Source organism: Cnephaeus nilssonii (genome assembly GCF_951640355.1).
Source record: "Cnephaeus nilssonii genome assembly, chromosome: 2".
Classification (NCBI taxonomy): Eukaryota; Metazoa; Chordata; class Mammalia; order Chiroptera; family Vespertilionidae; genus Cnephaeus; species Cnephaeus nilssonii.
Window position 1 is genome coordinate 33835508 of NC_137073.1, and position 17057 is coordinate 33852564.

A 17057-nucleotide genomic window follows, 5' to 3' on the forward strand; every position below is an offset into this window, starting at 1 on the left:
AAGAGCCATTTGACTAACAAAACTAGCTTAAATGTTACAGCTCCCCTTCCCTAAAATTTCCTGATTACAGAATTCTGAAGCTCTTAAGCTTGCACCAGTTCAGGTCTGGTCAGCCAGAATAAGTTCAATTCTTATAATTCCCATTGACTGACAGGCATAATGGTTTTACTTCAACTTCAACAAAGATTGATGTCATATGCTCTAAGGAAAGCTCTCTCACTCACCTGGGAAGGATGTTAGGCCCGGGGAATCCTGCATCTTCTTCAAGCTCTCCAACAGTGGATTAGTGCTTGGGGCTGGGAGAGAGGTTGGGGAGGGAGCAGTCCCAGCAGTAGGCAGGGTAAAAGTAAAAGGCTGAGTGGTAGGTGGGTTCTCAGTGACTGAGCTCGAGGTAGCATCTAAGGAAGAAAAAGATTCAGTTGTCCTCCCTGGTTTGGGAATTCTTTCCAGTGGCATATCGCAGAGCATGGGAATGCTAAGTGTCTCAGTATAACTAATTTAGAAATGCTTCCCCTCAACCTCAGTGCTCACTTTCTCCAGATTCTACTGAGGACCCACATGGATTTCTCAGAAAGGATAGACCAAAAAAACCCCAAATCCTCCCTAGAATGTGAAACATCTTTATTCCTTACCAGTCTTATCTTCCAAGACCTTGTTAAACCATCGTAATGAAGCTTTCTTTTCCAAGTCTAGGTCCTCAGCAGTAATTGAATAACCAAGCTGGGGAGGTGGAGGCTACCCAACAGAAAAAGGAGAAGTCAAGTCAATCATAAGAAACGGGGAGAAACCTGTATTTAGCCTTCCTAAGACTTAGAAGAGCTAAGAAGGTGGGCAGGGGTAAATGGACAAGACCATACCAAGGTCAGCTGGTCCCCTCGCCTGGAGGGCAGCAGCTGAATCTTCCGTTTACGCTGCCCAGAGCTGCCAGGTGTAGATGGGGAATTCCTCAAGTTCTGTTTCTTCCATGTGGTTGTATCTACAACTAAAGAAATATAGTCTTGTTTTCTACCAGAAATGGATAGGTGTATTTATACCCCCTGATTTGTAACACTGAATTTTCACTGGATATCTCTGAAAGATTTCATCTTCCATAGTATGGGCTTGTGGATAGTGTTTACAAGATTATTTTTAATAGTCAGGAGGCTGTACAGAGAGACTTACTCCAGATGCATGCATACAACTGCTGGGCAATAATTCCTGGATTGCTCACAGATACCTCAACCTAAGCTTATCCCCATCCCAGTTACCCTGGGTTATACTGCATTTGTTTATCACCTTCCTCCCCTACCAGACTACAAACCTCTGAAGTACAGGAACTTCTGTCTCTGTATATACCAGGCCCTCTATACAGCAATGCTCAAAGTGTGATTTGAATAGATACTAGTCTATACATCCTCCATAAACACTTCTATCACCACAAGCCACTCTTGCCTGTTTATTAACTTACCCCTTTCTCCCTGGGACTCCTTGTCGGTTACTAATGGAGTTGAAGGACTAGAATGATGGGAAAGTTCCTCTTCTCTGTAGGAGAAAACCACAAAATTAACTAAGTTTAGAAAGACTTCCTGACAATAAATACTGAATAACATATCTTCCCAACTCCCAACTGGCCAAAGTCTAGAACAGTGATGGGCAACCTTTTGAGCTTGGTGTGTCAAACTTCGCCAAAAAACAGAGCATAACTCGGGCAGTGTGTCACTTTGAGGAAAAAACATTATTTCCCAAATGTTTCATCCTCGGCATGTGGCCGCCTCAGCGGCCGCGTGTCATCAAAAATGGCTACACGTGCCGAAACCGGTTTGGCTCAGTGGATAGAGCGTCGGTCTGCGGACTGGAAGGTCCCGGGTTCGATTCCAGTCAAGGGCATGTACATTGGTTGCGGGCACATCCCCCGGTGGGGGGTGTGCAGGAGGCAGCTGGTCGATGTCTCTCTCTCATCGATATTTCTAGCTCTCTATCCCTCTCCCTTCCTCTCTGTGAAAAATCAATAAAATATTAAAAAAAAGAAAAAAAAGAAATGGCTACACGTGTCAGTACTGACATGCGTGTCATAGGTTCGCCATCACTGGGAACAACAACCATGATTTGAGATCTTAGTATGCCAGGACAAAAAAAAAAAGGAGTCAAAAGAAAATTCCCACAGAAATGAAGGGAGTTAGTTAATGGAAACATGGAGAAACCACTGTCTTAAAACAAGCACAAATCAATTATCTTCAAAACCTTCCTTACAACCTCCCACGTTACTGAGTGTTCTAGGCACAGATATAATCCCTAAGAGAGTGGCATTCTAGTCGACTGTAGGTAGGCCTGGAGGGTCAGCTGCAGTCAAGAACATGAAGATTACTGCCCACTGACATTATTCACTCTGCTCACTCTATTCTACTTTTACACCTGGTCATTCGTACAGCAGAAGAGAACCAGAGGCCCCTACACTCAGTGCATAAAGAACTGTAAAAATAAGAGCAATTCTGCTTGGTACTTACCTGTCCTTCTAGATGTTGATTTATTTGATTCTCTAAGTCAGAGAGCCTAAGAGCCAAGTAAATTTCCTGACCAATAATTCACACAGCAAGTAAGTGATTACCTGATTTTCTTTGCTGGCCTCTCTGGTGTCTGGGAGCGGGATGAGGCTGGGCTGGAAAAGGGTGATGAACTCGGACCACTTCTCTTCCATAGCTAAAAGTCAAATAAAAGTAACATTACTGACATTAGGTGATACTTCAGCATTCGACCTTTAATATAACTTTGTGGTTCTATTCATACTGCATATAAAGTCCCCTTTGTAAGTGACTAAAAAATATTTCTTGGTGAAGGAAGGCTCCTGAAAAGAAAGTCAGTTGGGATAAAAAAGTCTGAAAAGTAATGGAATGCTAATAAGTGTAGAAAGAATCAATGTACTTTTTGCATATATTAAAAAGGAACATTACATTCAATAATGACTTAGAGTTATGATGCATAAATTTACTCTATATTGTCTATAGAAATGATCAGAGTACATTAAGAAACTGTTCTAGTGAAAAAAAGCCCATAAACTTAGTTTTCCTTCATTAAATTTTCAGCTTTACTTTATTAACTTTTTAAAAATATTGTCAAGACATTTATGACTTTTACAACACCTATGGTACTTATCGTTATATGATAATTATCTATACATCTGTCTCTTCTGCCAAGCAGAGTCCCTTGGCAGCAAAGATAGTCTGGGTTTTTTTTTGTTTTTTTAAAAATATATTTTATTGATTTTTTACAGAGAGGAAGGGAGAGAGATAGAGAGTTAGAAACATCGATGAGAGAGAAACATCGATCAGCTGCCTCCTGCACACCCCCTATTGGGGATGTGCCCACAACCAAGGTACATGCCCTTGACCGGAATCGAACCTGGAACCTTTCAGTCTGCAGGCTGACACTCTATCCACTGAGCCAAACCGGTTTCGGCTGGGTTTGTTTTTTTTTATCCTCACCAGAGGATATTTTTCCCATTGATTTTTAGAGAGAGTGGAAGAGAGGGGGAAAGACAGAGGGAAATATTGATGTGCAAGAAAAACATCGATTGGTTGCCTCCTGCATGCGCCCTACCAGGGCCTGGGCCAGGGAGGAACCTGCAACCAGGGTCAATACCCTTGACTGGAATTAAACCCAGGACCCTTTGGTCTGCAGACCGACGCTCTATCCACTGAGCCAAACTGGCTAGGGCAAAGATGGTCGTTTTCCTCTCCACCTCCTTCAAAGGGGGCTAGCAGCAAAGTAACTGACAAAGAGCAAGCACTCAGTAAATAAGTCTTTAGCCTAATACAAAGGTACTAAACTATCACATTTTCCTACTGGTAAGCTTCTAGTGATTTATTACTCTGTAACAGTTACATGATATAAGCACAAAAAGGAATAAAACAGTGCTAAAAGTTAAAAAGAAGGATTTAAAAATCAAAGACAAGTGATAAAATAGAAGAAGAGTTCCATACACTAATAATATCAGAAAACCCAAGGCTTAGAATTAGATTGAGAAAAATGCTGATATAGAACAAGAAAGGATGGTCATTTGGGATAAATAAGTCAATCGTGGGCCTCACACCTTGCATTTTTAATAAAGTGCCAATGGTGATTTGAATGTTTCGCCAGGGTAAAAACTTATCTCTACTTCATAAACTGTACATACACACATAATCCTAACGCAATAGCAATTTACATGTAAAAAGTGTAACAAACAAAAGAACTGTAAAAACATTGATGAGTTGTTAAATAACACGGGGTAGAAAAAAAGACTTTTTATGCCAGAAACAAAAGAAAGAATGTTACATAAAAACTAAGAACCTCTCCACATAAAAATATTGCCATGTGGAAGGAAGCTTTTGTATATCTTTTGTACCATTTGTATTTTCAATGACACTAATGTTTCCATAATCCTATCTAATAAAAGGGTAACATGCAAATTAACCATCACTCCATCACAAAGATGGCGGCACCCAGTCCTCTCAGCCCTGTTAGAGCCCCCCAGTCCCAGGGGTGCGGCCGCTGAGAGTGGGCAGCGTGAGTGGCCTGGCGGAATGCTTGCTTCATCGCCACAGCGACGAGGCAAGCGTTCCACCCCAGTCATGGAGGGCCTCTGGGCAGTGGGCACCGAGCGGCCAGGAGTGGGGGTGGGGAGGGGAACACGCTTGCGTCGTCGCCCTGGCGATGAGGCAAGTGTTCTGCACCCGGCTGCGGATGGGCCTCTCGGCCACGGAGAGCCTCTGGGCAGCAGGCACAGAGCGGCCAGGCCCCGCAGAGAGCTACTGGCGCACGGATTCATGCGCAGGGCTACTAGTTATAAATATGAACCAAATGTAATGAATTGATTTTTGGTCCCCGATACAAAGTAATAAAAGACAGTTTGGGGTAATAAGGGCAATTTGAACATTGAGTGATATTAACTAATCCTATATAATAAAAGCCTAATACGCTAAGTGTCCGACCATTTGACCAGTCACTATCACGCGCACTCACCAGCGGGGGAAGACGCTCCGACCAGTAGGTTAGCTTGCTGCTGGGGTCTGGCTGATTGGGACTGGGCAAGACGGGCCAGACACGCCCTGGAGCCCTCTCGCGGTCCCTCCCCGGCCCACGATAGTGCACCGGTGGGGTCCCTCAACCTGGTCTTTGCCCTCTCGCAATCCAGGACCCCTTGGGGGATGTTGGAGAGCCGGTTTTGGCCCCATACCTGCAGGCCAGGCCGAGAGACTCCACTGGTGCATGAATCCATGCACTGGGCCTCTAGTCTATATATATAAAAGCCTAAGCGACTGTCCGACAGGTAGCTATATGCACAATGACCACCAGGAGGCTGACGCTCCGATCGGTAGCTATGACGCGCACTGACCACTAGGGGGCAGATGCTCAATGCAGGAACTGCTGAGCTGCGGTGACTTGTCAGCTGTGGTTCTCGGTTGACTCACCAGAACCAGAAAGGAGGGAGCCCAATTCCAGGGTGTGTCACCCGAGAACTGCCCTCTCGCAATCCGGGACCCGTTCTGGGGATGTTGGAGAGCTGGTTTTGGCCGGATCCCAGCAGGCCAGGCCGAGGGACCCCACCAGTGCACAAATCCATGCACCCGGCCTCTAGTATTAATTATTATTGTTTGAGTGGAATCTACACTAATAAAAAAGAAAGATGCAAATTGACTGTACCTTCGTGATGCCCACCAGCCAATCAGGAGTATGTAAATTAACTCAACAAAGATGGCGGGTTAATTTGCATATGCAGGCACTGAGCGGCCGGGGGCGGGATGCTTGCGTTGTCGCCATGGCGATGACGCAGGTGTTCCACACCACCCCAGCAGCTCCGGGCCAGAGCAAAGGCAGAAAGGCGGCTCTGGTTCGGAGGGAAGGCAATGCCAGCAGCCAGGGGAAGGAAGGCCCATTCTTGCACGAATCTTCGTGCATCGGGCCTCTAGTAATGGTATAATAGTGACCATTAATGTTAAAAAAGTTTAAAAACACACTGAAGTACTTCTAAGGATGAAATGACATGTTTACAATTTACTTTAACACAAGAGCAAAACCAAAAGGTGGTGTGGTGGTGGTGGGGGGGTGGTATTGATGGAACAGGACTGACAAAATGCTAATTATTGAAGCTACACGGAGGTTCATTCTATGTACATTTCAAATTTAACGTAAAAACCATTTTAAATATAGGGATAATGGCTATGTACTTAATAGGCCTACTGTGACGATTCAATGAGGAAATAGGCGTAAAGTGCTTAAGGTAGGGTCTAGCCAAGAATAAGTGCTCAAGGTAAAGGTTATTATAAATGATTATCTTCTTCTTTGCAAGTCCCACAACTGCTCTGGCTTAGGCCTTCATCTTGAATTTATGTTAACTATAAGAGCCTTATGGATAAATTTATCTCAAAATTTTTCTCCCCTCAAAAATGTTCCTCCACACATGCTTTATTTTTTTCTAGTACTATGTAATTGGGCAGCCACTTATTGACAGGCACTGTAATGGGTACATTTCGAACATTACCTTCAATCTTTCCAACAATCCTTCAGAGATGAGAAAAGGAATTTATGTGATTTACCAGTCCAAGGCCCCATAGTGACTAAATGTTAGAGCCAAAATTGAACCCAAGTCTGTCTGGTAAAAAAGCCTGATCTGCTGTAGGCTATACAATATCCTCTTTCTAAAAAAACCCACCAAAAATACAACCACTTCTTATTTTTAAAACTTTCACTAAATTTACAACCTAGGATAAATTTCTTTTATGACCCAATGCAATTTGAACTCAGTCTACCTCCTCAATCCAATTAACACTATTTATTGATTTATTCATCCTTGGTCTACTTATGTGCAATGGCTCTGTCTTGTATCAGGCTCCCACATATACACTGGTTTACTTTCTCAGCTTTCTTTTCTGTCCCATTGATCTATAGTTTTTATTCAAGGATTTGTATCTTCTGTTAATTTAGAGGTAATCCCAATATCTGACAAAGAGAAGGTAGTTAGTAAACACTGACTAATCAATTAATTAATGCTTGGAATCCATTTTGCCCATGCCACCCACAAGAATACGGGTGTGTGTGGGGGGGGGGGCAATGGTAAGATATGTACACATATAATACCTTAATAAAAAAATTGAAGAAAAAAAAAAAAGAATAATGTACCTGAGAGAAACCTCGAGTAGAACTGTAAGAACTGGTAATGGCATTGCGGCTGGAGCTAAGAATGCCACCTGTGTATGTGCTCGTCATGGAGCTCATAGAGGAGGTGCGGGATCTCTTATTCAAGTGGTCATCTGAGCTCTGGGAATTGAGACCTCTTTTCAGAGACCCAGGCCTAATAAAAGGGAAAAAGATAGTTAGATGTGCTATTGATGGCAACATTCTTTTAAGGTTTCATCCATGGTCACAAAATCTTTCTTAAATATATCTGACAAAGTCAAGAAGGAAAAGCCAAATATTTTGAAAATTAAATGTATGATTCCACTTAAATAATATTCTGGAAAATACACACTTATCTCCAGTGATAGAAAGCATTATTACTGAATGCCTGGGGATGGGGGCAAGATTGGAGGGAGATACTACTAAGGGACACTGGAAAACTTTTGGAGGTGATGGTTATGTTCATTATCTTGACTGTGGTGATGGTTTCATAGGTGTATACATGTCAAAACTTAAACTGTATACTTTAAACAGACACAATTTAGTACATGTCAGTTATCCCTTAGTAAAGCTATTAAAAAAATCAGTTAAGAGGAACCAACCATTTTTTCTAAGTTTCCAACTGAAATAGAAATTCCTGTACATCCTTCCTATAGAACAGTCATCCAACCTCTATTAAAATATAGATAACTCACTATCTCTTAGAGCAGGGGTAGGGAACTCTGGCCCACGGGGCCATATAAAGCCCACAAATTCGCTTGGTCTGACCCTGCCAAGGCATTAGGGGTGAGTTAATTAAATGTTTGACCAAATATAGCAGGCTACTTTTTAAGTGGACCCTCAAATGATGTTGTAACTATCCAAATGGCCTTTGGCAGAAAAAACGTTTCCCACCCCTGTCCTAGAGTGATGAATGTCAAACGTGGACCAGTTTATTCTTATATGGGATGAAAAATATTTCCTCTAACTTTCACCCATGGATCCTATTTGGTGCCATACCAAGCAAGATGTTTTCGTTCTTTCATTTGATAGTGCTCGTTTTTTGAAGGCCATTATCTTTCCCTTCCTCATTTCCTTATTCCTGTTGAGGTTTTTCTCCTCTGGGCTAGTACTTATGTACCTTAAAATCCTCCTTACCCGCCACTACCACCCTTTAACATACTAGTTGCTTCACTCAAAATGAATTTCAGTTTGTGTATATATTTTTTTATAGTGTAGTACACCAAACCAAACACAATACTCCATGGACAATCTGAGTAGAACTAAGGAAAGCAGCACTACCACTTACCTGCCTCATTCTAGTCTCTGTTCTATCAACACAGAATAGGATCACATTAGCTTTTTTGGCAGCCGTATTATACTGCTGGCTCAAATTAAGCATATAAGTTACCCCAAGTCTTTTCACACATATTTCTGAGGCACTTTCCCTCCAATCCATTTCTTCTTCAAATGTATTTAAACTCAAATGTAGAAACTTATCACTTATCTTAAATTTCAGTTTTGTATGTTATCCATCATGCAAACCTTGTGATCTTTCTATTTACATACTTGGTTATTAAAAAATATTAAAAGGAATTATAAGAGCATTATTATGGCAAGTTACTCAAATGTTCCCCTCTGATTTAAAAGATTTGAACTTGAACAAATAAAGCAACACAAAAAGCAAATAGGAACATCTATAGGACAATAACTTTGGCAATGCCCTTTTTCTAAATAATGTATAACTCAACCAAATGGATTTTCACTTACTTAGGCACAAAAGAAGCAGGGACTCCATTGGCCACCAGGGGCTCAAATGCTGAATGTCCACTCCCACTGCTATCATGGCGCCTGTGATAAACCAAAAAACTCTCATTAAATGAAATGACTTTTTTCCCCCCTTAAAGCATATTCCTGGGGCTATGTACTATTTCTATGGAGCACAGATTCCATGCTAGACAAGAAAAAGGTTGCTTCAAATCCCAAAGATTCCAAAAGGTAAATTTATTCTAAGACTGTCTGGCAATAAGGAAAGTATAAAATCCTTGAATAACATGATTTCATTCAATGTCATTTCATTATAATGTTGATGAGATGACCATAAGAATTTAACTATTGTTTATATCAATTAGCCTAGGGGAAAATAGATTTTGTTATATATTGTCACAGTTTCTAAGAACCTATCAACAATGTTAAGACTTACTCTACATCAAGACCTTTAGAACTATTCAGTGTATTAATTTTACAATCACAAATTTAACACCCTACTATTCACAAATTAAAAACAAAACAAAAGAAAAAACATTTTAGGAACCAATCCACACATCCCATAGTGATCTAGAGGTTAATATGGCAAGTCTGTTAGGGAAAAACTTTACATCTCACATTTAAGAAGGGCCTAAGCATGGTGCACATAATCACTGATTATTCCAATTATGAGAAGGATAACTATAGAATCTTCAGTTATAGACTCACTAGGGTCAAGTAAAACTACCCATCCCTAAGAACATGAAAAACCTACTGGGACCATAAGAATGGTTATTTCCTCTCCCACCTCCACACCCCCTGCCTCCTGCCACTCCTGCTTAGCTAGTTGACATTAGCTCAAATTGCTCACTTATAAATCACATTTCTATTCATCATAACTTGATCTTCCTATCTACACTACTAAAAGAGAAAGATGCAAATTGACCGTACCTCTGTGACGCCCACCAGCCAATCAGGAGTGAGTATGCAAATTAACCTGACAAAGATTGCGGGTTAATTTGCATATGTGGGCGCCGAGCGGCCTGGGAGGCCAAGTGGCCTGGGTCCACGCCCCCCAGCCTGGTGGACACAGCAAACACGGGGCCGCCGGGCTTAGGAGCGTGTCCCCAGCGGCTGCCACGTGCCGTGTCTGCAGGATCCACGCCCTCCAGCCCACGGACACAGCGAATGCGAGGGACACGCCCCTATCCCTGTGGACAAAACGCAGGGGATCTTCTGCACATGGGCTGCAGAGGAAACACCTTCTCTTTTTAAAAAAAATATATTTTATTGATTTTTTACAGAGAAGAGGGGAGAGGGATAGAGTGTCAGAAACATTGATGAGAGAGAAACATCGATCAGCTGCCTCCTGCACACTCCCCACTGGGGATGTGCCCCCAACCAAGGTACATGCCCTTAACAGGAATCAAACCTGGGACCCTTCAGTCTGCAGGCCGACGCTCTATCCACTGAGCCAAACCAGTTTGAGCATAAACACCTTTTCTGACTGCTCATAGGCTAAGCTCCCTGTACACTGCCACTTGCCGTGTTCTTGGTAACTCGGGTAATAAGAATCCAAGGTGATCTAGGGTTTTTCCACCACATTCCTGGAGAAAAAAACAAAGGTCCGCTGCTGGAGGGGCTAAGAAATGTCGTATACTACCCTAGCCGGTTTGGCTCAGTGGATAGAACCTCGGCCTGCTGACCACAGGGTCCAGGTTCAATTCTGATCAAGGACATGTACCTAGGTTACAGGCTCCTCCCTGGCTGGGGCCCAGGTCAGGGCACATGCAGGAGGCAACCAATCAAAGTGGCCCTCTTACACTGATGTTTCTGTCTCTCCTTCTCTCTCTCTTCAACACTCTCTAAAAATCAATGGAAACATATCCTCAGGTGAGTATAAAAAAAAAAAAAAAAAGAAAGAAAGAAATGTCATATCCTATGAGACACATTTTGAAAATGCCTAAAAAAAGTTGTCATTTTTTCATGGTGAAGGGACTGGAGTCCATGTTGATGAAAACACCTTGGCAGCTGCAATGGCTGGCAATGGCTGCAGCAGCGGGGTGATGGGGCTGGCACCTTCCCCTGATCAGCCCAGTCGCCTCCCCCAGTGCGAGGCCAGATTGTGGCCTAAGCCGTCAGTAGGACATCCCCTGAGGGCTCCCAGTTTGTGAGAGGGGGCAGGCTGGGCTGAGGGGACCCCACCCTGTGCATGAAATTCATGCACCGGGCCCCTAGTGTTACATAAATACACTTGCATTGATTAATATTTCTCTACTTAATTTTGTTATCTAAAGTAGCAAAGATGGCCAACCCTGAACCTGTAGGATATGAATAATTTGGTTTAGGTAATAGGGACAATTATTATATTTTTCAAGGGTTCACTCATATAAAGAAGAGCAATTCCTTGACCACCTCATATAAAGAAGCTGCCTTCTCATTACCCTGTTATATATATATCACCCCCCTTTTTAAAATTCCTATCACCCTATTTTTTAAAATTTCTATATACTTACAATCTAAACCTTGTTTTAATATCCTCCCCCCTTTTGTTTCTTCCCTCCAAGAGGTCCCAAGAGGACTTAGTTTTGTTCACTGCTCTATCCACAGTACCTGGAATAGGCTCTGGCACATTGTGGTTGCTCAATTTATTATATTAAAAAAATGAGTGGAATCCTTAACTACTTAGAAAGCCACAAGCAATTCTGCATTCTCATTAGTGACTTCAAACTCCTTTCTTACCATACTCAGGAAATAGAGTCCTTATTTCATTTTCCTTAAGTTATTGAAAACCAAAAAATGAAGTCGGTTTTACTCTCTTTACTGATAAATCTACCATACTCTAGTTTACACTTTTCTTTGTCAAGTATTCCCTTCAGCACAATTACACATTTAAACTGGTGGTTACCCAGATAACTAAACACCACAAGATTAGGAGGGTAAGCCTTTGGACGTTTTTTCTCAAAAACAGAATTTAACACATCCGTATCAAAAGTATGAGGCTAACATGACGAATAGTTGTTGGCTTATCCCAATACTTAGAGCAGTGGTTCTCAACCTTTCTAATGCCGCGACCCTTTAATACAGTTCCGCAAGTTGTGGTGACCCCCAACCATAAAATTATTTTCGTTGCTACTTCATAACTGTAATTTTACTACTGTTATGAATCGTAATGTAAATATCTGTGTTTTCCGATGGTCTTAGGCGACCCTGCTAGCGGTTCTGCTAGCGACCCTGCTGCTGTAGAGCCTAAGACCATCGGAAAACACAGATATTTACATTACGATTCATTAACAGTAGCAAAATTACAGTTATGAAGTAGCAACGAAAATAATTTTATGGTTGGGGGTCACCACAACTTGCAGAACTGTATTAAAGGGTTGCGGCATTAGAAAGGTTGAGAACCACTGACTTAGAGAAAGGTAAATTATAACATTTATCTAACCTATGCCTAAACCTGAAATGAACAGCATTAAAGCCTCACTGTCAGCATTATTAAGCTCTTCCATGAAAGCCAAAGAAGGGGACCTGCTAAGGCTCACAAACTGGAGCAGGCCTCTGTATCTTTCTGGGGAGTAATCTTCATTTCAACAAATCACAGAAATCTATGTGGGAGGCCTGTTTAGTACTCTGCTGAGCCTGTTACCTTCTTTTATTTTCCTGGCCATCAGTGAATATTTGTTCTTCTTCCTCCACTGTTCTTTTCTTCCTCTCTTTGAGGGCACTCAGTACAGTCTCCTTTGCACATGGGTCTGGAGCATTACTTGATGGTGAGGACAGTGTTGAGCTAATTAACTGCTCTGTTCTGCAATGAAAGACAAGAGTCTAGCCTTAAGATATTTTAATTACCATGTCATATAGCACAGTCTTCATTGAAAATCAGAAGCTAACCTAGGTCCGGATGAGGCCACGCGCCCCTGGGTCTGGGAGAGGCCACGCGCCCCTGGGTCCGGGGGAAGCTAGATCCCGGGTCCGGGTGAGGCCGTGTGCCCCTGGATCCGGGTGAGGCTGGGTCCCGGGTCCGGGTGAGGCCGTGGGCCCCTGGATCTGGGTGAGGCCACGCGCCCCTGGTTCCGGGTGAAGCTGGATCCCGGGTCCGGGTGAGGCCGTGTGCCCCTGGATCCGGGTGAGGCTGGGTCCCGGGTCCGGGTGAAGCCGCGCGCACCTGGGTCCAGGTGAGGCCATGCACCCCCTGGGTCCGGGTGAGGCCACGTGCCCCTGGGTCCGGGTGAAGCCGTGCCCCTGGGTCCGGCCGAGACCAAACCAGAGGGAATCGGACCTGCATTACCACCATTTGTCCACCATCCAGAGCTGAGGGGTCAGTGCCGACATGTACACATAAGGAACTGGTGGACATTGATATTGGGTCTCAAAAGAACTGTTGGTCCAGAAAGAAACTCACTACAGACTGATTCATTTGCCTGTTAGCATAACTATTATTGCTCGTCTCACATTCAGTTCTTATAAGTATATCTCTAGTGACACATGATTTCGCTCATCTAGGGGAAATGATGAACAACATAGACTGATGAACAAGAACAGAACCAGAAACAAGGAGGCATCGATCGGACTATCGGGCCTCAGAGGGAGGATAGGGGAGGGTGGGGGGAGGGGGGAGAGATCAACCAAAGGACTTGTGTGCATGCATATGAGCCTAACCAATGGTTAAGTTCAACAGGGGGTTGGGGCATCCGTGGGGAGGGGTGTGGGATGGGAATGGGGGGGTGAGGACAAATATGTGACACCTTAATCAATAAAGAAATTAAAAAAAAGAAAAAAAAGAAAATCAGAAGCTAGCTAACAAGCAACAGTGTAATTTATACATTCACAGAAAATGCCCTTAGCAATTAAAGCTACAATGTGAGGCAAAAAAACAAGAAAATAAGAGATAGTTCAATGACTCAAATTTGAGATTTCTCATTTAAACACACAGGTACACTTTTTTTTTTTTTGCTTTATAGTTGTCTTAGTCAGAGAAACAACCATGGAAGAATAAAGTGGACACAAAAAGGAGTCTATTTTTCCAACAGTAATACTTACATTGGAGAACGAGTCAATTTGCTATCAGGAGGAGCAATCCTCACTGTCACTGGACTGCACACCATCTTGGAATTATGAGGAGATAGCACAGTCTTCTTGTGATAACCATTCCAGGACACTGTGGGAAGTACCCCCAGAAAGGAATATTGGGCCTGTTGAATTGGATATTGTCTTCGAGGTGTTATTAAAAACCGATTTGATAAAGTTCCACAATCCCTGTGGAGAATAGGAGACATATTATGGAACCAAAATGCTTAAAAGAATGTCAGAAAATTAACTGACTAAGGAACTATGTGGGTTCAGATATTTTCTAGAAAGCTTAAACCTCTAAGCAATACAAAACACAGAATTTTTATGGTAACTTCCCACACCATTCCATCTAGAGGCAGAAAGTGGCAGCTGCTTAAAAGCCATCCCTACCATGGACTTCAACAATTTGAGAGGGAAATTGAAAACCTTGCCCACACAAGCAAAACTACAATGGAAGAAAAGTGTGTATTAGGACACACAGGGAGAAACTTTTAAAATTCCCTTCAATCTTTTCAATAAATCATCAGTAATGTACCAGAGTTAAATATTTTTCAACACCTAAATGTTCATCTTCCCAACTAAATTTACTTATCAAGAACCTTATGTCTGGCTGGTATGGCTCAGTGGTTGAGAGTCAACCCAGGAACCAAGAGGTCACGATTTGATTCCTGGTCAGGGCACATGACCAGGTTGCAGGCTCCTTCCCTGGTGGGGGGCATGCAGGAGGCAGCCCATTGAACATTGATATTTTTATTTCTCTACTAGAGGCCCGGTGCATGAAATTTGTACATGGGTAGGGTCCCTTGGCCTGGCTGGTGATCAGGGCCAATTGGGACCTTCTGGCTGCTGGCTGGTGCCTTCCTTCATTCCGCGCCGCCCCCTGGTGGTCAGCGCATGTCATAGTGAGCGATCAAACTCCCGAGGGGTCACTTTGCATATTAGCCTTTTATATATATAGAAGATACATCCCTCTCCCTTCCTCTCTCTCTAAAAAATCAAAAACATTTTTTAAAAAAGAACCTATTTTCATCAAACTTTTTGTATTCTCCGCTATTGAGATTAAATGAAAGTGTCTTGTTAATTTGATCATCTTTATCAAATTTTATTAATGGAAGAAGTGTTTCCTGGGAATACCTCTTTGAGCTCAGCTAAACTGATAAAATTTCTCTGAGTCCAAAATATAAATACTATATTTATAATACATATATGTATGTAACACATATATGTAATATACATAACATGTATAATATATATATAGCGCGCGCGCGCACACACACACACACACACACACACATTACTATATGACTACACTCGAAAGATAAAGATATTTTCCCCCGAAGTAGGGGTATCTTAATGTTAACAAGTATTCTGCTAAATCTATACTGTACTAAAATTCAGGCAGTTTTAAGAATTGGAAGGAAGGGATCAGCTGTGGCATCACATCTCATTCCAAAGGTTAAATGGGGTGGGGGTGGGGGTGATGGAGGACGGTTGACATGCACCAAGATATTTAAAAGAGGTCAAACGACACAGAATCTACCTTGGACTTGAAAGAAAACCGGATTTAAAGTCAAGTCCTCAATTCAAAGCCAGTCGATAGAGAGAGGAAGGTCTGGGAAAGATCAGCGTCAGTCGATAGAGAGAGGAAGGTCTGGTAAAGATCAGCGTAGCTTACCTGTGGGAAGGCCTCCTGGAGGGTCCAAAAAGAGGAGTGGGGTGAGAGGAGTGAATGTGATGAACGCGATGAACCGAGTGACCTGGCGGCGAGGTGCGGGTGGGAGGGCGACGGATCTGCCTCTCCCGCAGGTTCCTGGCCTCCGGAACGGGGGCAGGCTGCGGGGGGCCGGGCTTGCCCTGGTAACTGCCCATAAGGAGCAGTTCAGCGGGGTCGGGTCCTTCGAGCAGGGTCCGCGGCTCTAGGAGGTTTCCGTTTACTGCCGACTTGGCCGGAGGCGAGGTGAACAGTATTCGCTGACGCCGCGCGTTCCGAACGAGCGAGGAGAAGGCGCGCGAACCTCGGGGCTCGCGGCTCAGTCCCCACCAGGCCGCGGTAGCCCCCACGGCCAGCCAGGCCAGCGCAGCCGCTGCCGGCACCAGGTACAGGACGAGGCCGAGCAGCGACAGACCGAGGAGCGCCGCCCCACCGCAACCCCAGCCCCGGGCCCGACAGTCCCTGACACTCGCTATGGGCCGCCGCCGCTCGCCTCCTCCAGGCGCCGCAGCCGCCGGAGACATCGCGGCTCCGCGCCGCGGAGAAGACTTAAATATCCCAGCGTGCACTGCGCCGCGCATTACGTCACTGGGGCGCCGGTTGCGTCACTGCATGCGCGACTTGGACGCGAGACCGGGAGGGGATACGCTACTGCTGGGCAACGCGGTAACCCGACCCAATTCGAAAAATGCGGCTTCCCTGGAAACTGAGTTCTGATTCTCCAGGCCTCCTGGCAAGTCCACCCGCACAGCACCCATCCAGAGGTGAGCCTGTGAAGAATCGGGTTAAAAATAAGAGCTCCAGACAGCGACTATTCATGTAATTCTTAATCCGTGGTATCTTCGTGGGGGCTAAACTCTCCAGAAGAGATTATCAGGCACTTTTCACAATTGCTACCAGGGAGTGTGAGCTTTTTCCAGTTACCCTATTTTCTGCCAAAGTATAAACAGCTTAAGAGGACTTACTTCAACCGAAACAGTGAAAAGACCAACCCAAACCAACCACCATTGTTAAATGTGGATCTAGTCTAGTTTTAATAAAATCCCTTTCAAGTAGTCTAATAAACTGCAGATCCAACCTGGAGCTACGAGATAATTTTAGGTTCTGCAGTACAAGTTGGCAAAGTGAAACAGTTATCTACCAAATTTCACATCAAGGTCCAGAATCAATTTTGAAGATTTGTGACCAATTTGCCCATGTTAAATTTGGTGACCTGAGAAAATAGATTAGTGGTTGTCTGGGGCTGGGGAGTGTGTTTGGTGGGGAAATGGAGAGTAACTGCTAAAGGGTAGAGTTTTCTTTTGGGGGGAAACAAAGTGTTTTAGAATTAGATTATACTGATTGCTTCACAACTCTGAATTGTATCTTAATAACACTGTTAAACAAACAAACTTGGTGGTCTGCCAATTCAGACTTTAGT

At 43.6% G+C, this 17057-nt stretch overlaps 1 protein-coding gene across 1 annotated transcript in view; it reads right to left on the reverse strand.

The window, feature by feature from the left end:
• Positions 1–16322, reverse strand: part of LOC307112060 (nuclear envelope pore membrane protein POM 121C-like) — a 22903-nt gene extending 6581 nt beyond the window's left edge. Inside the window, exons 1-10 of the mRNA XM_079792435.1 lie at positions 15602–16322; positions 13897–14112; positions 12503–12661; positions 8881–8961; positions 7135–7306; positions 2585–2676; positions 1448–1521; positions 858–982; positions 633–735; positions 225–398 (exon numbers count right to left, since the gene is read on the reverse strand). Of these exons, the coding sequence (XP_079648561.1) occupies positions 225–398; positions 633–735; positions 858–982; positions 1448–1521; positions 2585–2676; positions 7135–7306; positions 8881–8961; positions 12503–12661; positions 13897–14112; positions 15602–16218 (1813 nt within the window). The 5' untranslated portion in view covers positions 16219–16322. The remainder of the gene's footprint in view (positions 1–224; positions 399–632; positions 736–857; positions 983–1447; positions 1522–2584; positions 2677–7134; positions 7307–8880; positions 8962–12502; positions 12662–13896; positions 14113–15601) is intronic.
• Positions 16323–17057: the final 735 nt, after the last annotated feature.